This window comes from Ictidomys tridecemlineatus, chromosome 5 (genome assembly GCF_052094955.1).
Source record: "Ictidomys tridecemlineatus isolate mIctTri1 chromosome 5, mIctTri1.hap1, whole genome shotgun sequence".
Taxonomy (NCBI): Eukaryota; Metazoa; Chordata; class Mammalia; order Rodentia; family Sciuridae; genus Ictidomys; species Ictidomys tridecemlineatus.
Window position 1 is genome coordinate 186,250,526 of NC_135481.1, and position 22,621 is coordinate 186,273,146.

The 22,621-nt window shown below is 48.2% G+C and overlaps 2 protein-coding genes across 7 annotated transcripts in view; both read left to right on the forward strand.

Annotated features, from left to right (window-relative positions):
- Positions 1 to 10,105, forward strand: part of Hnf4a (hepatocyte nuclear factor 4 alpha) — a 33,613-nt gene extending 23,508 nt beyond the window's left edge. For 3 of the 4 annotated variants that reach the window (XM_078051840.1, XM_040275536.2, XM_078051839.1), the window contains exons 7-10: positions 509 to 664; positions 2,947 to 3,183; positions 5,935 to 6,087; positions 7,028 to 10,105. In XM_078051840.1, coding sequence (XP_077907966.1) covers positions 509 to 664; positions 2,947 to 3,183; positions 5,935 to 6,087; positions 7,028 to 7,170 — 689 coding nt within the window. In that variant the 3' untranslated portion in view covers positions 7,171 to 10,105. The remainder of the gene's footprint in view (positions 1 to 508; positions 665 to 2,946; positions 3,184 to 5,934; positions 6,088 to 7,027) is intronic. The other variant, XM_005327112.5, reaches the window with a different exon arrangement.
- Positions 10,106 to 18,074: 7,969 nt separating this feature from the next.
- Ttpal (alpha tocopherol transfer protein like) overlaps positions 18,075 to 22,621 on the forward strand; it is a 34,631-nt gene continuing 30,084 nt past the window's right edge. For all 3 annotated transcript variants that reach the window (XM_078051847.1, XM_078051845.1, XM_078051846.1), the window contains exon 1: positions 18,075 to 18,201. The gene's annotated coding sequence lies outside the window, so the exon portion shown is untranslated. The remainder of the gene's footprint in view (positions 18,202 to 22,621) is intronic.

Sequence of the window (22,621 nt, forward strand, 5' to 3'; positions counted from 1 at the left end):
CTAGGATTACAGGCGTGGTGGCCCATGCCCAGCATGTAACCTCTTTTAATACAATAACCCTGAGAAGCTCTATTACCTATCCCTATTTTATAGATGAGAAAACTGAGTCACAGAGAAGTTAAGTGGCTTTTCTAAACACAGCTGACCCTAAGTGGCAGAACTGCTCAGCCAGGGCAGTCCAGTTCCAGAATCTGGTCCCTTATCCATGGACATTTTTATGCCTCCAGGTGGCCCTTGAATGGACTCAGTCTTGAGTCCCACTGGCAAAGGGAGCTTGGGTGATATGAAAGGGGTCCTAAACATCCCAGTTCCAAGCTCAGCCTACTGATTTCTGGCACCTCGACCTCTTCCCCTTGGCCTCAGATCTTGCATCTGTGAAATGGGAATGACAGTCCCTGCAGGTCCTCCTCCCGGGTACCACTTGCATTACCACCTACAAACCCCAGCTTCAGGAGAGGGCTCGACCCGAGGTGACTTCCCCATCCTCTCTCCCTCCCAAACCACCCAGGCAATGACTATATCGTCCCTCGGCACTGCCCGGAACTGGCGGAGATGAGCCGGGTGTCCATTCGCATCCTTGATGAGCTAGTGCTGCCCTTCCAGGAGCTGCAGATCGATGACAATGAGTACGCCTGCCTCAAAGCCATCATCTTCTTCGACCCAGGTACCACCCACACTTCCTAACCCATCCTTGATGCCCCAGATACTCTGTCAGACTTCTCCTGCTGGGTTCCTGACCTGTCATGAGAATCAGGAGAGATGCTTTCCATCAACCCCATTCAATAGATGAGGCAAGTCAAGGTTCAAAGGGATAATGGGACTTGGCAAGGCAAACCGACTCCAAAAGACTGGGTTTTCCTTTCTCTCCCTTCCTTTCTTCCCTTCCTCCTTCTTTCTCCTGATTTCCTGTCTTCCTTCTTTTCTTTGCTTCTTCCAAAATTTTTTTGAGATACTATCTACATGTACTGAAAATGCAAATAATCTACCCTCTCAGACCTCACTTTTCCATAGCCCACTCTCCAAGAAATGCATTTCTGATTCTTTTAACTGATCCCTGTGGCAGTCATCTCAACAGTCTAAAATAAACTATGAAGCCTTATATTTCCGATTTGGGTTTTGGTTTTTCGCAGTCCTGGGAATGGAATCCTGGTTCTTGGGCAAGCACTCTCTCCCGAGCTACATTCCTAGCCCCATCTTTTTTACTTTATTTATTTTAGATCATAGTTCTCCTCCCATCCTGGCTAAGGATGCTACTCTTCTCCACCGCTGTTCCCATTTTTCTCCCCCATCTTCCCTATATATTTTTATTGCTGTGTTCCTGTGTCCACTCATTGCCTTTGGAGCTTTTGGATGTGTCTCTCTCGCCTTTATTTATTGTCCTATCAACTGTCCACAGAATCTTCTGACCCTTCACTTAGCAGGGTCTCTTCTCCTCTCTCCATTCCATCTGTTGACTTTTGCACATGCATTTTTACAGAGTGTGAGTCACATCTGTGAGCAAGGTACCTTGACATTGTGAAGGTGCCTCAGCCCAGAGACTTGCTTGCATCCCTCCTCTTATCCATATTAGAGAGTTCCTAGAGGGTGCTGGATCTGCCTACAGAGATCACCTCTAATCATCACAGCAATGAAGGGGAAAATGACCTCCATTTATTGAATGTTCACCGAAGCACAGTTTTAAACACTTTATGCACATCATCTTATAACACGGTGTCTATGAGGTAGGAATTATTAATGCCCTCATTTGCAAATAAGGAAACTGAGACACCAAGATCAAATGATTTGACCAGTCAATCATTTGATTGGTCACACAACCAGGAAATGGCTGATTTGAACTTTAGACTATCTGTCAACCTCTATCTCTCAAGCCCATGTTCTTATCTTCCACACGCTATTCCCCTTTCCTGGAGGGTGAGAATTCTAATTCTGGTTTTTGCCTAGGGCCTAGCTGGGGCTAGACCTAGGCTGGGCAAGTGACATTTACTGGGTAACACAACTGGGTGACTGGTGCCGAGTCAGAGTCAGCAGCCTGATTTAGCGGGCAGGAGCTGCTCCATGAAATTTTGTCAACTGAATAAAAGAATTCACAACCTTGGGGCAGTGGAGACAGCCCACTGGAAATGTGGGCAAACTCTTCCTGCCACTTCCTTTGTTCATGAGAGAGGAAGTAAATGTATTACTTCCATGAAGGCTGAGATGAAAGTATTGATGACTTACCTCCGCTTCTAGGATAAGGATCTAGAATTTAGTCAAGGATTTTTTTCATTCATCCTTTCCTCCATCCATCCATCCCTTCATTCAGTTACCTACTCAACAAAGATTGCCTACACATGGTAGTGTTAATATGGCAATGAAGACATATGCTTGCCCACCTGGAGCTCAGGGTCTAGTGGAAGAGATGGTAACATCCCATGTGGGCAGTAGTGATGGAGGAGCCACAGGACCTTGGGAACATGATGGACACACAATGTAGACCTAGGAAACCAAGATGGAGGAGACTTCCTGGAGATGAAACCTTGGCTGAGTCCCCAGGTGGCAGCAGGCAGGGAAGCGGAGACTATCTTAATGTAGCAGGAGCAGTATGTACCAGGGTCCAGGTGGCGGGTCCTCACCTGTGGGTCAGGAGCCCAAGTCCACATCATGGCTGGTTGCATGACCTGGGCCAAGTCCTTTCCTTGCTCTGTGCCTCACTTTCTCCATGTCAAGATGAGGAGATGGCCCAAGGTCTCCTATTGGGCCTGTTCCTGCAGTCCCACGCTCTGTCCCCTATTCCCCATTCCCACAGTTTGCTCTCTTAGAAAATGTACCTTGGTTGTAGAAAACCCCAAATCTTTGCCCCAAAACTGTTAAAGAGTCCCTGTGTGATGTTGGGTGGCTAAGCCCAATTTGGGCCCCACAAGTCAGGGAACGTCTGCTGCCCGTCCTGACCACCCCTTTCCACTGCAGATGCCAAGGGGCTGAGCGACCCCGGCAAGATCAAGCGGCTGCGTTCCCAGGTGCAGGTGAGCCTGGAGGACTACATCAACGACCGCCAGTACGACTCACGCGGGCGCTTCGGGGAGCTGCTGCTGCTGCTGCCCACGCTGCAGAGCATCACCTGGCAGATGATCGAGCAGATCCAGTTCATCAAGCTCTTCGGCATGGCCAAGATTGACAACCTGCTGCAGGAGATGCTGCTGGGAGGTCCGTGCCCGGCCCAGGAGGGGTACTGGGGGCACCTTTCTGGGAGACAAGCCTCCGATAGACCTGAGCTCAACTCTGGGCTCCATTATTGATTCAATTGGCTTTGAGCAAGTTGCTTAAACTGCCTGGGCCTCAGTTTCCTCATCAGAAAAATGAGAAGAGACAGAGATGCATTTGTTCAGGCGCTGGGAGCCTGGCCTTTGTCAGTGTTTGAAGTGCTGGAGACTCAACAAAGGGCAGATCTCTGCCCTCCTGGAGGATGTGCGTGCGTGCGTGCGTGCGTGTGTGCGTGCATGCGTGTGTGTGTGTGTGTGTGTGTATGTGTGAGAGAGAGAGAGCTCAGGGCGTGGGCATATGCTGCTCGCATGCACACAGCTGTGTGTGTACAAAGGCTCGGGGGACAGGAAATGACCAAGTATGTAATAAAGAAGGTAACTATAGATTTCGAAGTCAACAGATATATGATAAAGCTTAACTGAAAAGATGCTTTGTAGATGGGTTTGGTCAAGGGTGACCTCACTGAAGTGTGATTTCTGTGATGTAAAAGCTACGGGAACATTCCAGGCAGAAGCTGCCCTTGAGGCAGAAGAGGTTTGTGTGTTTGAGAAGGAAGGGCAAGACTGGGACTGGGGAACTGTATGAAATGCAGATGGAGATGTAAACCAAATCATAAACAGATGGTTGTAGGCAAGTCAGAAATTTAGATCTAACTCTCCTTGCACCTATTGTAAGTAGACTGAAAATCAGACTGATGTTGAGAAACACTCTGACTATTGGGTAGAGAGTAAATTTGGTGGTGGGGGCGGTGAGGTGGAAGCAAGAGACCCCTGAGAACGTTACTCTCTGCAGTCATGTGAGGGACAGAGGAGGCCAGGACTGTGGCAGCCACAGTCCGGGGGGTGGGAGGAAACAAGGAGAGTTCCAGAATCCAAGAGAAGAGTGTCTTTTCAGGAAGGAAGACAGGATATTTAATGGTATAAAATTCTACCCTGGGTTTGTGGGGGGAGGGAGAAAAAAGGGAGGAGGGGCAGCATCCCCCGGATGGCAATGTGAGGGCTCTGGACTCTTATGCTTAAAGCAATACTAAGCATTAGTCTGAGAATGGAATCCACTTGGAGGGGTGGGTGAGGAAGTGGGCACCGGGTGGAGAGATTTTGAAAATGCTTTATTCTGAAGGGGAGCTCTGAGGGGGTTGGGGATAATTAAGAAGGAGTGATTGTAATGATGGACCATGGATCTTGGCTGGACTGGAAGAAAAATGGAGTTGTAGGTGCGAGACTGGGAGTCAACCAATGAATAGCCTCCATAGGGTTGAAAATTTTCAGAGATGATACCCCATGGAATGAGCTAGAAGGATGGGAGGCAAAATCCAAGTGAGGGCGTCCGCTCTGGAGGCGTCCGCTCTGGAGGTTTGGGAGATGGTGATAACGTGCTATGGGCGAGGTTTCTCAACCTCAGCACCACCATGTTTGAAATTGGATAGTTCTATGCCATGAAAGGCTGCCCTGTGCGGGTTGAGCTGCATCTCTAGCCTCTACCCATGAGATGCCAGTGGCACTTCTCCAGTGGTGGCTACCAAAAGCATCTTTAGATATTGTCAAATGTCTCCTGAGTGAACAAAAATCATTCCAAGTTGAGAACCACTATCAAATGGTAGCTCATTCCGTTCTCACACTGATCCTGTGGGTGTGGGGTTATTATGAAGCACGGGTTACCAAGATCAGCATCAGGAGCTTGTGGTCTGTTGTGTTGGGTAAAATAATCCCTCTGGCTGCTGTAGAATGGGAAGTGATGGTATCCAAACTCCAGGTTTGTTGTGAGCAATTAATTATGTAAAACATGAGAAGTGCTTTAAACTAGTACCAGGCACAGGATAGGTGCTCAATAATTATTAATTATAGATCAGATATGCCTTGAAATCCAAAGTCAGTCACATTAATGATTATGGCCTATTGTGCCACCATACTTTATATATTATTACTCCTCCACTCATTGTTTGAAGCAGTTACTGTGTTCCTGAAACTTCACTAAGCCCTCAGAGAAAAAAAAGGAAAGAAATATATACCTATAATTGTAACACCCATAGACAGAAGTGTTTTTTTCCAAAAGTTGAGTTATAGATAAATTACTGTGGATTTGGATTGCTCCCAAATTGAGTAGCAGATAAATTACAGTTAAGGAGAAAAAGAAGAGTGGGGAGATTCAGAAGAATCTTCCCAAAGGAGGAAATATCTGAGCTGGGGTTTGGACTTATGGAACTTGGGTGGAGAAGGCATCCCAGATGGAAGACACAATGTGAGAGAAAGCTCAGAGATAGGAAAACATGGGGGACACACAGATACTCCAAGTAGGTCAGCTTGGCTGAAGCAGAGTTGGAAGATGAGGCTGACAGGTGAGTTGGGATCAAATGGTTGAAGGACTTGCAGGTCAAGGAGCTTTGAGAGCCTTTGATTAAACCCATTCTATGACTATGCAACCAACACCCTCACTATATTTAAGTGATCTCAGAGTTCCTTATATGCTCTTCTTTCAAGTCACTTTTACTCTGTTGGTATTTTGGGTCTTCTCAATCCCATATGAAGCCTGTGGACAGGAATGGTGAGCCCTGGTTTACTAACCCTGGAATACTCAATAGGATCATCATTGTTGGATGGGCAGGTCGATGGACCACACCTGAGAAGGACGGTGTTTTGAGGCCTGTGGTCCTTATCCCAGCTTCTCCGACCTGATTGATACCCTCTCTACTTGCAGGGTCCTCCAGTGATGCACCCCATGCCCACCACCCCCTGCACCCTCACCTGATGCAGGAGCACATGGGCACCAACGTCATTGTTGCCAACACGATGCCCACTCACCTCAGCAACGGACAGATGTGTGAGTGGCCCCGACCCAGGGGACAGGCAGGTGGGCAACCTGGGCTCTACCGAGGATGGGGCTAGAAAGGAAGCAGAAGTTTGAGTCTAGAAGGTGAAACTGGGATACAACTGTTCTCTGTGTTCCAGAGTGGAGAAGGAGGGGTGAGGTTGTCCATTTATTGAAGTTGTTTAGTCAATGAGGTGATTGACAACTTCTGCCAAATGAAACTGTCCTGGGAATGAGGCAATTCATTGGATGAGGTTACCACTGGGTGAGATTTCCATAAGATAACACTGTTCACTGAAATTTGGCTGCCCAGTTGGGTAAGGCTACCATTACACAATTGGAAGAGACAGTCCATGGGTTAGGGATGTCCTCTGGGATAGACCATTATCCGAGGTGAGTTTGTCATTGGGTAAAGCTCTCCAAAAAAATTAAATTATCAACAGAATGAAGTGGTTCATTGCAATTAAATGGCATTTAATTGAAATTGTTCTTTGGGAAAGTTGTCCATTGAGTAAAGCTAGCCACTTGGTCAAGTTATTCTCCAACCTGTGATGGAAATGGGGCTAATTAGTTTCTGTTACCCATCTCCTAAATACGGGTGGTAGTTTCTGAGCCATTTATCCCTGGGTCCCATTGACTGCTTCTTTCTCTAAGAAAGAGTACCCCTACCACACATCTCATTTTCCTTGGGGACAGTCAGACCTAGTCCCCCATTTGGGAGAAGCAGCTCAACCCTCCCCGTTATTTGGTGGAGGAGGTGGTTGGAAGGACCTTCCAGATGTCATAGAATGTGGATTTTATAGTCTGGAATCCATAGAAGGGTTGAGTCATCAGACCTCAGGGACCATCTAGTTTCATTCTCTCATTTTATAGAAGAGGAAATTAAGCCTCGAAGTGAGGGAAGAACTTTCCCAGAGCTCTTCTCTTACTCTCAAAGGACTGGAATTTTGAGCAGCTCCTGTCTATTTCTTTGTCCCTTCAGCTACCCCTGAGACTCCACAGCCCTCACCGCCCGGTGGCTCAGGGTCTGAGCCCTACAAGCTCCTGCCAGGAGCCATCACCACGATTGTCAAGCCCCCCTCTGCCATCCCCCAGCCCACCATCACCAAGCAAGAAGTCATCTAGCAAGCCACTGGGAGTCAGGGCTTCTGCTGGCTCACCCCAACCCCCTCAGAGAGTTCCTGGCGACCACTTGATCACAGCAATGGAAGGCGTGACAACAGGGCCAGTCCCAGAGCAGCAATGGAAAGAGCAAAGGACTGAGAATGTGGGCTGAGGGCCACACTCATTGCCACCTTTGACCCAATGCTCTGGCCGACAGAGCTTTAACCTAGAGAGACCCCGGCTGGGGAGTCCTCTGCTGACTTGGATGACATTTCTCATGCTGAAGCCAAACTTCCTTCTCCTTCATCCATATCTACCCCCAAAGAATACTGTCTGAAGATAAGATGGGACCTTGCTTAAACACAGCTCCCCTCCCCCCAGCTGGGACTTCTTCTCCCCTGGGCCTGGGCATGGCGCCCAGACATGGAGCCCTGGAAGTCCTCCTCCCTCTTCTGCTGCCCTCACCTCAAATGCCCCTCTCTGCCCTCTGCTGTCACCTTCCTCAGCTATCCCATCTTCTCCAAAGCCACTCTCCAGAGGTGGAGGAAAACTTGAAACCCCTCCCCCAGCCACTCCAGGAACATCTGGAGGCATTGACTGGGGCTGGGCAGAGGGCAGGAGACGATGGAGCAGGAAGACACCATTCTTCTCCCCCGACCCCACTGCACTTCCCTTCTCCAGAGACTGGCATGGGTGTTCGGAGCCATGGTCCCTATGGGTCTTCAAGAATGAGAGGACAGTCCAAGATAAGAACTGCCACAGGAACTTGTGGGGAGGGGGCAAGTGGCCAGAGAAGGCATCCAGCAAGAGGCAGATGGGCTATGCACTCGGCCTTTGCAGAAGGGCAGGCTTCTGGCTGGTAGAGCAGGGGAGACAGGATGCTCCAAGAGAGGCCCAGAGACAGGGAGGGCGGTGTGGGAGAGAGGCACCAAGGTGACTGGGCTCTCTGAGCCAAGAGGGTGTGTTGGGGAGCATGGGACCTTGAACGCCAGACTGAGGAAGTAGCCTGGAGGGACGGGAGAACTGGGCTGTCAGGAGATGAACACAGTCTCTTAGCCAGAAGGTGGGGAGGGAGCAGGGAGGTTAGACAGGAGCCCACCATGCAATCCAGGTGAGTGCTGAGGCCTCAGATGGAGAGGAAGGGGCAGGAGAAGCCTCAGGCCAGGGTCTGTGGAGGAGCAAGTACCCTCACTCAGGGCCTAGATCAGGCTCTCCTTACTCCCAGGCACTGTCTTAAGGCATGGGACATCCATCCTCTCATGGAATCCTCCCTAGGACCTAGAGACTGTTACAGAAGACAAAATTGAGTTCTAAGAAGTTAAGGGATGTTTCCCCCCCCCCCCTGAAACTCACACAGCTACTCAGTAACTAGGTCAAGATCCAAGTCCCTCTGGATCAGACTAGGAACCCCCTGCCTTCACTACGATCAAACCGAGAGAACCCCAAGGCTCATTCCAGAAGCTCTTCCTATTCCCAGGATTCAGGTTGATTGGAGAATGAACTGAAATCCAGCCAGGGCCCAGAATCCTGTTTGCTGATAAATATTAAGGAGAATTCATGACTCCTGACCCCTTTTTGCTCTTTGCTCCCTAAGCTGGGGGAGGGGCAGCAGGGGTCTGGTTTCTGGGGGACAGACAAACCTGTCTTTGGTCTAGGGGTGGATAGTTGGGGTGAGGAAGAGGGGAGGGATAAGAAACCCCGGGTTTCAGATTTTTTTCTCTGAGGAACGTCATTCGAGATACGTTCTGGAAACCTTAAATCCCAGGATGGAGCAACCAGCACTCTCAGAATCTTTATGGCTTTGGGAAGATTCTGGAAAATGCCATTGACTGGTGTGAATAACAGGGATGTTGTCCTGGGGCCAAAAGTGTGATTAGCTAGGAGAGCAAACTATTTGATGGAGCCCACCTTCCACCCAAGACTGACCCTTCTGAGTGGATGGGGAGGATACTCTCATGCCTGGAAGTTCCACCATATGTGCTTGTTCCTGTTTGCTAGAGAACATGGAGAAGTATTGGAGCCATATGTTTAAGAGCAATCTCCACACCTCTGGGGCTGTCAGAAGCCAAGTCCAGATCAGGAGGGACCATCTCTTGCTCAGAGCTCTCATGTCTTCCTCAGTCACCCTCACTCCAGTGCCTCAGAACCCCCAGCCAGCTGGCCCCAACAGGTCTGCACAGGGCAGTGAAGCTGGGATCATTCTGGTCATCTCGGTCATTCCCACTCTGTTCCTCCCCGCCCGCCATGTTGCTTAGCCTCTATCTTGGGATAAGAAGTTCCCATGGAATGGAGTGGGGTCATGGTAGTCTTTAATGATAGCAATTTGTGGGGAGGGGGTGGGCAGGAGACCCATCCTTGGCCCCCCATCCACACTTTTTAAAGGAGAAATCCATTCCACATGACTAACTTTATTGCATTGCAGGAAACACAAAGACACGTTTACTTTCCTTATTTTAAGATGAGGACAGTACATTGGAATTCGTTTTTCTGAGTTGTGGTCCTAAAACATAAAGTCTGATGGACTCGAGAAGGGTTCATAGGGGGCAAATGTGGGCACTATAAATTCTCCTCCAAAATCTCTCTTTCAGGAGGTTCTCAGGAGCTTCTAGAGTCCACACAGCTTTTCTGAGAGCAGACCCAGGAGTGGAGAGAGTTGAAATGGAGGCTCCCCAATTTCTTGCAATGACCAAGCCAGTTCTTTGCTAGATGTTCCTGTGATCTGCCCCAATTAAGATAAATTGTGAAGTTCACATCTAGCAATTCTGGAAGTGGGCTGGATCCCATCAGAGTGATCTGCATCTTCCTGTAGGTGTATGGATGTCCTTAGGTCCTACGCTGATCCCCAAGTCCCTGTCACTGCTGCCTGATGGGGCAAAGAAGCAAAAAAACATTTCTTACTCTTGTGTGTTTTAACAAAAGTTTATAAAACAAAATAAATGGCACATATGTTTTCTAAGCCCTTGTGTGGGCGTCTTTTTTTTTTTTTCTTCTTCAGGTGTTTGAAATAAGAATAAGGACAGTCCTAGAATCCTTTACATGGACAAAATGCTTTGATATCCATTATTTTGTTTTCATATCAAGATGTAAGCACATTAGACCTTATGATGTATAAATGAGGAAACTGAAACTCAGGGAAGTACTTTTCCTTTAAGAGGCAGAGGTGGAAATCCTACCTGGGTCTCCTGAACCCAAATATTCAGTATACAGAGAGTGAAAGTTGACCCCTCTCCTGAAGAGGAGAGGGATAAGAGAGAGGGTGATGGAAAGATCTGGAAAAATAACAAGAGGGTCTGACACCTGCCCTGTCATTAGGGTCCAAGATGGAGTCCTTCTCTGGGTCACCTCAATCTGCTGGCCATAGGAGATACATAGACATGGGGACATTTCATAAAAGCAAAACTTGTTTTGAAAAAATAATAAGATCAAGGAACATACCCAAGACTCTCCAGCCCTGTCCATGACCACTTTGGTCCTTTTCCATTGGGAGATGACTTTGTGTCTTGGCCATCACAGGAAGTACTGGAACCAGCTTGTGAGAGCCAATTGTTGGCTTGTCCCTAACTCTGGGTTGACAACATGAAATCAGCCACAGCAGAAGGCTTCACACGGTAACTGGCAAATGGCACAAACCAAGGCTTTTTTTTTTTTCCATGGAGGACCTGTTGTTCCGGCACAGCATAGTGGCACACAGTGATGACTGAACTGTGGGATGTCTGGCTATGGTGACGCAGAGGGTAAAGTAGAGGGACCCTCCGTTCTTCCCAAAGGAAGGGGACAGCTGTTCCAGTCTGGGAATCACTGGTCAGTGTAACTTGGGCAGGTCTCTCCACTTCTCCGAGCCTCATCTGTAAAATGGGAATGAAATCTCTCTTTAGAGATGTTGCTGGACTTTGACCGAATGAGCTAACTCTAAGAGCTACTCTGATGACCAGCACACGTGAACTTCATGCAGCCATTTTCTGGTGAGAGGCTAACCATGAAGCTTCCCAGCCTCAAAAGCACCCAGTATCTGCTTGCTTGATCCCTAGGACCACTTCTGCCTTCTCTGTCCCTTCTCTCCACTCGTCAGCACCAGGAAACATTTTCCATGATGCAATGGAGGCCCTGTCTGTGCCCTGCCAGGACGGCCATGGGGGTGGGGGCCAGAGGAGGCTATTTCAGTCCTAAATTGTGCTTAATAAATCCATATCAAAACCATAAACCCTGGGCTGCCATAAATTCTCCTGACCTTGGCTCTTCCACCTCATCAGCCCTTTGCCCCAGTTAATCACAAATCTTGGCGCAAGGCGTCACATTTAGTTTCCATTTCAGTTGCTGAACGTCAGCTTTAGTGGCAAACAGAAAAATCCCCATTTTTAAAGATGATGAAATCTAGACTCAGAAAGATGAGGGAACTTGTCCAAAGCCACACAGCCAGCAGACATTGGGCCAGGACTTGAGCCCAAGCCTCGCTACCAGCCCTCAGGGGCTAGTTGAGAATTGGGCTTCCAGGAAGGCGCCTCCTTTCAGCTCTTTTCCACAAGCTGATTCCATGCTTCTAGAAGCTTCTTCTCCCATCATCCCCAGGAGACAGCCCCAGTGCTCAGAGTGGGAGCCAAAGGTAGAGGGGATCCAGGGTGACATGTTGCTGGAAGGGTCAATGACTGTTCCATGCAATGTGAATGATCTGTCATCCCAAATTGGTGAGGTCTCCCTGCTTCCTCATTGGAGAAGCCAGGTCACCTTTGATCAGTAGTTCTCAAATCAGTATGTCATATGTAAATCCCAAGAGGTGACCTAAGAGATCTGAGTCCCAGGATCCCGCTCAGGTGTAGGATCATGAAACTGAACACTGAATCATGAAGCCAAGGACTGTTTACGGAGCTCTTCCTCTTTCCCAAACACTGCTTGCCTCAATTTACACCCACAATAGCCTTCGGAGGCAGTTATTCTTGTTCTGTGTTACAAACAAGGAAACCTGCCTCAGTAAGAGGAAGGGACTTGCCCAAGGTCCTTCGCTAGAATGACAGCTGATCAGATGCTCACTGTCTGACTCCAGAGGCCACCCCAAGGGGATTGAAGAGGACCCTGATGATTCAGGCGCTGTGTGATGGGCACAGCAGCAAACACAGGGGAAAGTCCATCCTTCAAGAAAGTTGCTGGGCACAGTCCTGAGAGGAGGCCTCGCCTGGGATTACAAAGAAGCAATACCACGAGGTGCTTATGGTTTTTACACATGAAGGGGGAGGTAGCAAGCAGTTGCACCTTAAGAACTAAGGGGGGAAGAGTGACGCCCAGCGAGCCGACGGAAGGGAGTGGCGGGCACTTGGAAGGAACGTACATATGTACACGCGCTCTTGCTACTGAGGCCCTCTGGGCAAATTAAATCATAAATGTGAGAGGGATTCTACGTGAGGGAGAATCTCTGTCACTGGCTTTGAAGATGAAGGAGGCCTAGGCAAGAATGTGGATGGCCTCTATAAGCCGAGAGTGACCTGTGGCTGACAACCAGCAAGGATTTCTGAGCTTCACCCTCCAGCCATAAGAACTTGGATTCTTCCCTAGATCTTTGAGAAGGACATAGGCTGACTGACACCTGGATTTAAGACTGTGCTGAGAACCCAACCATGCTGTGTCCAAGCTTCTGACCCTCAGAATTTCAAGATGACCAGTGGTTCTCATAAACCACTGTGTGTGTGGTCATTTGCAACAGACCACAATATTAGGTAGTGGTAGTAAGAAGTGCTCCCAAATGGGATACTTCGGGAGTAGAACTGCCAAGGAAGTGCTAACGAGTATAGAAAACAGAAAAATAACCATGGGGTGAGTGGGACCAATTGTCAAGGTGGGAAGACCCACCGGAGTGAAAACGTGAAGAGTTCTGTTTGGGATGTGTTGCTTGAGAGGCCAAGGAGATATCTGAAGAAGCCTTGGCCATGTAAAGCTGGAGCTCAGGGAAAAGTAGCTGGGGCTGGAGAGGAAAAGTCCAAGTCGTGGCAGAGATGAGAAACTCGAAAGTCAGGTGGGACCCCTGCCCGGCAACAGACAGGAGCCAACCACTGATAAGAGCAGCAGGGCTCTCAAGTGCTCTGTGCGAGTGAAGAAGGCGGACTTGGAAGCTACCTCCGTATGAGAACATCCATCAGATATTTTGCGTGTACGGGGGATTGAACCCAGGGGTTCTCTACCACTGAGCCACATTCCCCAGCCCTTTTTATTTTTTATTTTGAGACAGGGTCTCACTTAGTTGCCCGAATGGCAATCCTTCTGCCTCAACCTCCCAAGTTGCTGGGTTTATAGGCATGCGCCATGCCTGGTTATAAGTTACTCTAGAAAAGACAAAGCCATAGGGATAGAACTGCAGTTACCAGAGGCGAGGGGGCAGGGCAGGGGGGTGTGAACAGGAAGGGCACCGAGGAGAGACCTTGGTGGTGATGCAAACGTCCTGTGAAATCTCCACCGTCATGTGGCTGCCTGACTGTATGTACTTGCCAAAACTTGCAGAGGCACTCACTAAAAAGGGTGAATTTCAGTGTGTGGAGATACATAACAAAAAGAAAGAGAGAGAGAGAGAGAGAGAGAGAGAGAGAGAGAGAGAGAGGGGGAGAGGGAGAGGGAGAGAGGGAGAGAGAGAGAGAGAGAAAGAAAGAAAGAAAGAAAGAAAGAAAGAAAGAAAGAAAGAAAGAAAGAAAGAAAGAAAGAAAGAAAGAAAGAAAGAAAAGAAAGAAGGAAGGAAGGAAGGAAGGAAGGAAGGAAAGAAGGAAGGAAGGAAAGAAGGAAGGAAGGAAGGAAGGAAGAAAGCAAAAGTCATCAATTAGTTGCTTGAGGACATTTAAAGAGAGGGTGTGGAGAGCGAACTGGTTAGAGGGGAGGACTCTGCTCTGGGCCAAAACACCATCAGGGCTGGAAAGAAGGGGAGGAGCCAGCAAAGAGCGAGGAGGATGAAGGAAGATGGTGGAAAAAGAGCGCTAAGCCCCTTTGATGAGGGCCTACTATGTGCTGGGTGTGCTGGCGTCCTCACAGTCAGTCACCCCAGTGAGGCTGTGGTGGGTCAAAGGAACTCTCCTTGTTTTACGCCTGGGGAAAGGGACTTGCCCTGGGTTCACAGTTCACAGGAGGCATAATGATGGCGCGGTGAGAAGGTCCACACTGGTGCGTCCCTCACACATTCCCTATTCACTGAATGAGTGAGTGTCATCGAGCTCCAGGTGTCACCTGCAGAGTCAAGCTGAGGATATGAGAACGTGGCATTTTTAGAGAAATTGGGGCCATAAAACTTGTTCCAGTCCCCAACTCGTACAACGCCCGGCACCCCCACACCCCACACCCCCCCTCACCCACCCGCTGTGCTGAGATTGCTCCTGGCCTTGGGAAGGGCTCCCTCAGCTTATCTCAGGGAGAGTGAAACCATAAAATGTTTTTATGACTTTGAGATCATGTCTGGCAGGGGCAGCGTTGTCGCCATAAACCTGAGCCTGCTCTGCAACAAGGGCGATGCCCTGGCTGAAAGGAATCAGGGGACAGTTGAGCAATGTCAAGGGAGTGGCCACCACTGGGCTGGGCACTGGGGGCCTGTGGGCAGGGCCCATCACAGACTTATTTTCATTTCATCGTCACATAAATCCTGAGACAGAAAAAGAGAGAGAGAGAGAGAGAGAGAGAGAGAGAGAGAGAAGTTATCATGATATTTTAAAAACTCTGCCATGTGCCCTTTTCTACATCATGGTGTCTCTGAAATTAGGATGTATGTGTCTCTAAGGTCAAGGCATCCCGCGTTCCCTGTTGGTGGGATCAGGTGGTGGCCATAACCTTGTGGATTCTGGTCATGATTCCTGGTGGCCTAACCTCAACAACTTCTCTTTCTGGGTTTCATCATGAACGACTTAATGACCCTTTGAGGAAGGGGCATGAGCCCTGGTTGTTTCCTGAAACTTCCTGTTGACATCTTCTGATAAGAGCAAGAAATGAGCTGTGGAGTAGGAGGAGTGGGTTGGTAGAAAGTGGGTTGGAGATGGAGCATTCTTTCAAGAAATGCTGCAAGATGGAAAGGTTCAATGTAAGGAGGCTGACGTGGCATGAAAAATATGGACAATGAGTTGGGCATGGTGGCCCACACCTGTAATCCAAGCTACTCAGGTGTGCTGGCGTCTTCATTGTCAGTCGCCTCAATGACGCTGTGGTGGATCAAAGGAACTCTCCTTGTTTTACACCTGGGGAAAGGGACTTGCCCTGGGTTTACAGTTCACAGGAGGGATAATAATGGCAGAAGTATCAAAAGTGTCAACAACTTAGCAAGACCCTCTCTCTCAAAATAGAAAATTTTAAAAAGGGGCTGGGAATGTAGCTCAGTGGTAGAGTGCCCCTGAGTTCAATCCCCAATACCCCTTCCAAAATCTAAAACTATAGAGAATGAAGATTCTAAGAGGAAAAGTGATCTAGCTGGGTTGAACCTAAACAGAGAAGGAGTTTGGGGAGTTCTTTAATGAATTTATTTCACTTGTATTTTCCTGTTTATGCATGCACAAGAGTGATGACAAATGATTTTTAAAATCTAAAAATAAAGCTCTGGGTTCAATCCCTACTTAAAAAAAACCCCACCTAAAGTAGTCTAAGGAATTGTTTTATCAAATATGAAACAAAAATTCTATGTGACAAGAAAGTATTAGGTCATCATGTAACTGGCAGAGTTTTCTCTTGTGTGATACGTCAATGGCTACTCTCTCCTGTGACCAAAGCCTCTTAGCTTAGGTTCCCCATTTCAGAGTTGAGAAAGCAGAGGACACAGAGGGCAAAGGACAAGCAGGTCATGGAGCTGGGGCTCCCCCTGACTGCAAAGTGTGTGTCCTTTCCAACCAGCTCTGGGACAGCTGCACTTAGGGGCCAGCAGAGATACCATCTTGCTCAGAAAAAGGGGGCCAAACTACATGAGGCATGGCCACCATCCCCATCAGACCACTCCCCTCCCTGCTGAAACCTCCCAGTGGCTTCCCAGCATGCTTGGAAGGAACTCAGACCCCTCACCCGGGTTCCAAGACCCTCCATAACTGGGCCCTCATCACTTCTCCAACATGTCTCCTCACACTTGGTCATCTCCCAGTGGTCACCCACACCAGCCCGTTGGCCTCCCCGCTGTTCCGCAGCATGCTGGAGCTGAACATCCTTTCCTCGATGCTCTTCCCATGACTACTTCCTTCTAACTGTCCTGGTGTCTGCTCAGATGTGGCCTCTTGGAGAGGACTTCTCGAAAACTAGCTAAATATATGAGGCTTTGGCTAAACAGTTTCTGTTGCAACTGCTTAAATCTGCCCTAACTGCGTGGAAGCTCCATATGCAGTGTATAAGGGAAAGGGCGTGACTGAACTTCAACTAACTTCATTTGCAAAAGCCGGCAGCAGGTGGTCTTGGTCATGATCTTAGTAGTCAACACCCTCTTAACTGATTGTCCTATTTGATTTTCTTCTTTGCACTTAAAACTTCCAAAATCATCTCTGTACTTGTTTATCCATCTATTGTCTTCCCTACCCTTCCCTCCGCTCCGTCAGAGCAAGTACTGTGTTAGTCCTGTTCAATGCTGCTATGATATAGCCAGTTTGCAAGATGGTAACCAAGGATCCCCATCTCCTGGAATTCACACCACAGGAAGTCTCCCAAAACTGAAGAGAGCTGTCCTGTGTGATTTCGAGAATGCTCTGGAACTGATGGAGCGTGACCTTTGGGGCTCGGTCATAAAAGGCACTGTGGCTTCCATCTTTGCTCTGGGGAATCCAGCAGCCACTTAGTAAGGACACTCAGTGGATCCATGGAGACTTGCTGAGGCTTCCTGGCAGCCTCCAGTCACTCAAATGAGTCATATCAGAAGAGGATGGTCTAGACCCAGTCAAGCCATCAGGTAACTGTGGTCCCAACTGATATTCTGACTATTTCCTATAGGTGACACAAGCTAGAACTATCCAGCTGAGCCCTTCCTAAAGCCCTACCACAGAAAAACTAGGGGATCATGTTTGTTATTTCAAACTAAGGTAATTAGTTATGCAGACACAGATAACACAGTCTGATATTAATTAATATCGGTCAATATACCCAATAAATATTGGTTAAAAATAACTTGTTCAGTAAATATAAAAAACATATAATAAAAGTAAAAATTGAAAGATAAATATAACACTTATGTAAATAAATGTTAATTAAATAACATGGCAGGGTAACTGGGACCCTAACTCAGTGGTAGAGCGCTTGCCTAGCCCTGGATTCAATCTCTCCTACTGCAAAAAAAGAAAGAGCCCAATGATGACTTTCCTAAGCCAGTAGGAGCCCTTGGACAATGTGTCTGTACAAGCATTCTTCCAACCATGGTATCCTGAGCTTCAGGGATTCTCAGTCTCTGTGTTCCTCAGGCTAAGTCTCTGTGAGAGTTGAGATTTCAGGCTTCTGTTTCACACGTCTGTCATTCTACAGTTTTATGATTCTGACATCTTATGACTCATTTATCAGCACCTATCTGCCCAGCAACTCTTCTCTGCCCTGCACAGTGCTGGGAGCCAGGGATTCAGAAAAGAAAGACAATTGCAGCTTGTGTCCTCGTGTGGCTCCAGAGCGGATGGAGGCAACAGGGAAATGTCCGGATGCTCTTGAGCTCGGTCTGGGGATGTGGTGCGGGCATGGAGCAGGGAGAGGCGCCAACGCAGACCAGCTGGGCAGACATGACTTCCCAGAGGAAACAGGAAAGGAGGGTGGTGTTCTAGAGAAGCAATGCTGGTGGAACCAGGTTCTGATGGAGGGACTGGCCCAGGGGCGAGGGAGAGCTAGAGCTGCGGGCGTCCTGCTGAGCCAGAACCCTCGCAGGGTAAATGGGTGGAGAGTTGCGGGGGAGTGAAGAGTGGAAAGGGACCGTGGCCCACGACAGAGGACCGGGAAAGGCCTGTCAAGGAGTTTGAACCTTATCCTGAGGGCAAAGGGGAGCCAGTGAAGGGTTTAAGGGGAAGAGCCACACGGTCTGCTGGGCAGTTTGGAAAGATGCCTCTGGCTGCTGGTTTGGAAGGAACAGAGACGAGAGGGAGGCTGGAATGGACCCAGGTAAGAGAAGAGGCCTGAGCGGATGGGAAATGGGCCCAGAGACACTTCATCCATGGCGAGGTGAACAGGTTAGGGCAGTGTCAGGGGCGGGTATGCTGGACCTGTGAGTCCAGGACCCCTGGATTTCAGGACTCTCTGATCCTCTGTTCCATACTGCACCATTCTCTGATACAAAATACTTATTGATATCACTTTATGTTATGACCCCCCCCCAACCCCACACAGCCTGCCCTCCTTCCTTTGCAAGACTTGGTTTCCCCTGTTTGCAACTTGGGGATCAGCAGCACTTTTCCCGCAAAGTAGCCACAAGGGCGAGACCTGGGGTGTGGTCAGCACAGCACAGAAAGGGTCCACTGCAGTGCCCGTTTGCCCTGAGTGCACAACATGTGGCCTTGCCAGAGGAGGTCCTCTGGGTCTTGAGAGACCAGAGCAGAGCAGGGAGGAAGAGCTCCATCTCCGTCCACTCTTGGTCACCAACTGCTTTGGCCTCTGGGCTTCTGCCCGGCAACTGGTGCCCAGATTTGCTTGTTTGCCTTCGCATTGGTGATTGTAGGATCGGGCTGGGGTTTTTCTGCTGTCACCTCCTCTCCTGGTCTTAACTTCCCCCCAGGGACTTCAGACACTAGCTGGGGACAGCCAGGCAGGACCTGGTCTTCCCTGGGGCAGGTCTGAGCCGAGTCAAGTCCATCAAACTGCCACCTGCAACCAGCCCGCACCCCTCCAGGCCAGGCTGCGGGGCATTCCCTCCTTAGGCAACTGGCCCTCGGCTCCACCAAGAGCTGGTCTTTGGAGACAGACAGTCCTTAGTCTCCCCCAAACAACAAAATGTCATCTTCCAAACCGCACGTTTGGTTTCCCACGTTACAACTGCTTCTTGCCGGCGATTCAGTTTTAATTCAGTTCAATCCACAAAATATCAATTGACTAACATAACTGTGGGCAAACCCGAGAGCTGGGGAGACCCTTGGAGACCTACTCATGGTGGGCAGGAGACAAAGGGGAGACCAGAGGGGTGTGGAGGAGTGGAGATAGTGGAGGAGTCGGGTCAGGGTCCAATACTGGATTCTGGACCCTTTGCCCATTTCTTGGCACACAGTGGAGGGCTCCAAAAATATCAGTAGGATCAAGTCAAATTAGGAGTTGAAGTGAGACAGGCCCCACACCTGTACTGGCTGGCATGCACATGGAGTTCTGAAAGGTTATGAGAGACGGGGAGAAGAAGGTCTTTGGGAAGGAAGAGTGGGCAGCCAGGTGACCCGAGGACCTACTTTCCATTTTATGCCCTTTTGGACCTTTTCTGAGTTTACCTTTCACCAAGTGCACACAGCAGAGTCAATCAATGGAACAAACAATTACAATTATTAAACTATTTAGTGAGTCAGGTTCTTTGGTAACTCCATGCCTCTGGCACGTGCTGTTCCCTCTGGTGAAATGACCTTTCCTGGTATCTAAAGTGCTTTCGCTATAACAAAATACCTGCACCTGGGTGGTTTGTAAAGGAAAGAGGTTTGTTTAGCTCATCGTTCTGGATGAATCCTAACACGGTGGGTCACATGTCGAGACAGAACAAGTGTGCCAAAGAGAGTTTGTTCCCCTAACAAAGTCACGGCAGCAATCGCCCTGAATTAAAGTCCTCAAATGGGTCACCTCCATTCAGTCAATTCCCAAAAGGCCCACCTCTCAACACTGCTTCCAGGGGGACCCGATTTCCAACACAGGGAACTTGGGAGACACATTGGCTTTCTCCCTCTGGAGAACCACGCATCTTCCAAGAGGCCCTCAGTTGTCCTGTCCCCTGGGGCCTGCCCCTGCCTCCCTGTGATGCTCTCTATTCATCCTCCACCTCGACCAGTGCACCATCTGGTCTCTACCTGGTCTGTCCTACCCTGGGCCCCAGGAGGCCTCTGTGCTCTGACTTCTATTTGACCAAAGCGGGATCAGCAGGAGAGTAGGGCAGGGTGGGGGGAGTGCTCTGCCTTCGTGTTGGGAGGGGCCACATTCCTCTGTGGCCTCAACTCCTATCTTGGCCTCATTTTTAGGCCTTCGGATGGCAGAAGCTACATTCCTCTGTGGCCTCAACTCCTGTTTTGGCCTCGCTCCCAGGCCTCCAGCTCTGTCTGGTCCAGGGTCACTGATCTCTTTCGCACCCCCTCAGGTCTTGGAGTGCTATCAGCTCCCACTGTTGTCAGTCCTTGGGTACCCCACCCTTCCTTGACAGCTTCCCACACCCCTGGAAACACTCTCTTCCTTAAACTCACTTCATTTATGCTTGTGGCTCCCAGGCTGGGGCAACCTTACCCTACAGGGGATATTTGGCAATGTCCGGAGACTTTTTTTTTCTGGCACTGGGGATGGAACCCAGGGTCTGCTACATGCCACGGAAGCTCTCTGTCACTGAGCTCCATCCCCAGCCCTTGAAGACTCTCTGTTGTCATGTCAGGGGAGTGGGTGTACTGGCACTTAATGGGTGAAGGCTGGAAATGATAAACGCCCTGCCATGCGCAAGACAGTGCCCATGCAGCCCCAATGTCACCTGTGCAGGTCAGGTCAAGGGCTCTGGACTCCTGTTGCCCTCTGTGCTATGACCTGCTGGTTTACACAGCTGCCATTGGGCTCCTCTTACTGGAACAGAGATGAATAGATCTACTCTGTGTCCTTGAGCCACCCACAGAGCAGCAAGGAGAGACCTTGGTGGGCATGGTCTCCCCCCAGATTGAGTCCTTGAGGGCAGGGTCTCAGTGTCGTTCACCATGTAGCCCCTGTAATTGGAGCTACATGCCAGCAAACATTTGCTAACTGGGCAAATGGTCTTCCAAAATATCTTTAAACAGCTGGGCATGGTGGTGCACACCTCAACCCCAGAGACTCAGGGGGCTGACCCAGAAGAAAGGCAAGTTGGAGGCCAGTGTAGGCAACTCAGTGAGAGGCTGTCTCAAAATAAAATTTAAAAGGCTGGGGATGTAGCACATGGTAGAGCACTTGTCTAGCATGTTCAGTGCACTAAGCTCAATCCCCAGGACTACTAATAATAATAATAAAATTAAAAATCACGATGTGAAACTTGATATATTCACACTGTGGCACACTGTACAGCAATGAGACTGAATGAATGAATTATGGACATGAAAAAGTGGGATGGGTTCAGTTAGTGACTCCAATTTTTTTTAATTCACTTGTACCATAGTATTCGAACCCTCTGATTGAAAATAAACATAAAACCGTTCATAAAAGAAAAAATTGAGATATTACACCTTATCAAAATTAAATCCCATGCTCAGCAAAAGACTCTGGAAAAGGGATTATTTTAAAAGTTACAGAAGAAAATATTTGCACACTACGTATATAACAAAGGATGATAATCTGGAATACACAAATACATTCAAAGCTCAACCAGAAAATAACAAATTAGAAAAAACTGGTATAGCTATAAACCATAGGTGACATGATTTATAGAAACACTGGAGATGATTAATGTGAATACAGATGATGCTACAAGATGAAAGCAATTTGAAAGTGGAAAATAAATTAAAAAGAAAATAATTCTTTCATGGTGTTTTGTTTGCTAGAGTGAGTTTTACATAAAAATGACTCAAACATATTTATGAAAAAATAAAATGAGGAAGAGTAGAAATTGCAAATAAAAATGTCCCACTGCATTCCAGGAAAGATAATGAATAAGAATTCAACAATTAAGAGATTTTTTAAACATCTAGATACATAAAATTGGATCATTACAGTTGAAGACATGACTGTGCTCTTTCTCAAAAGGAGTACACAATACTACAAGATAACAGAACAACGCGAACAAAGCTTGGTCATAGAGGGGGGAGAAAAGCATTGGAATGGATCTCAGAAAAGTAATCCAGGCACATAAGAACCTCTGTTATTCCATTTTTAAGTCTTTTCACATCAGACCAAATTCATCTCTGATGTTTTTGAGGCAGGATGTAGTTACCCTGTCAAGGGATGGGTGGTGGGGGATTAGAAGAGCAGAAGAGGGCTTCTGGGGAGTCTATTCTCTCTTCTCCATCCAGCCCAGCACTACAGTGGCATTCTTTTTATGACAACTCATGGAGCTGTACACTTGAACTTTGAGCATTTTTTTATGTATATTATACTTCAAAACTTATATAAAAAATCCAAAACAAACTATTACCATTTGGAAATAGTTCTCTAGATGAAACAGGACTGTGTTCAGGTGCAAAGGGGAAAAATGCTGAAATAATGGAATTCTGAGTGCAGGAAGCTGATGACTTTGTTGAGTGAATAAAAAGAATGCCATGGTCAGCTAGGCTCCCATTTAAAATTGTGGTGTGTAACAAAACAGCCCCACTTTTCTCCATAGTTGCTTTATCTAACATCAATATTAAGAATTGTGTCTGTTTTGCTCTCCTCTTTTGTTCAAACTTATAAACAATGT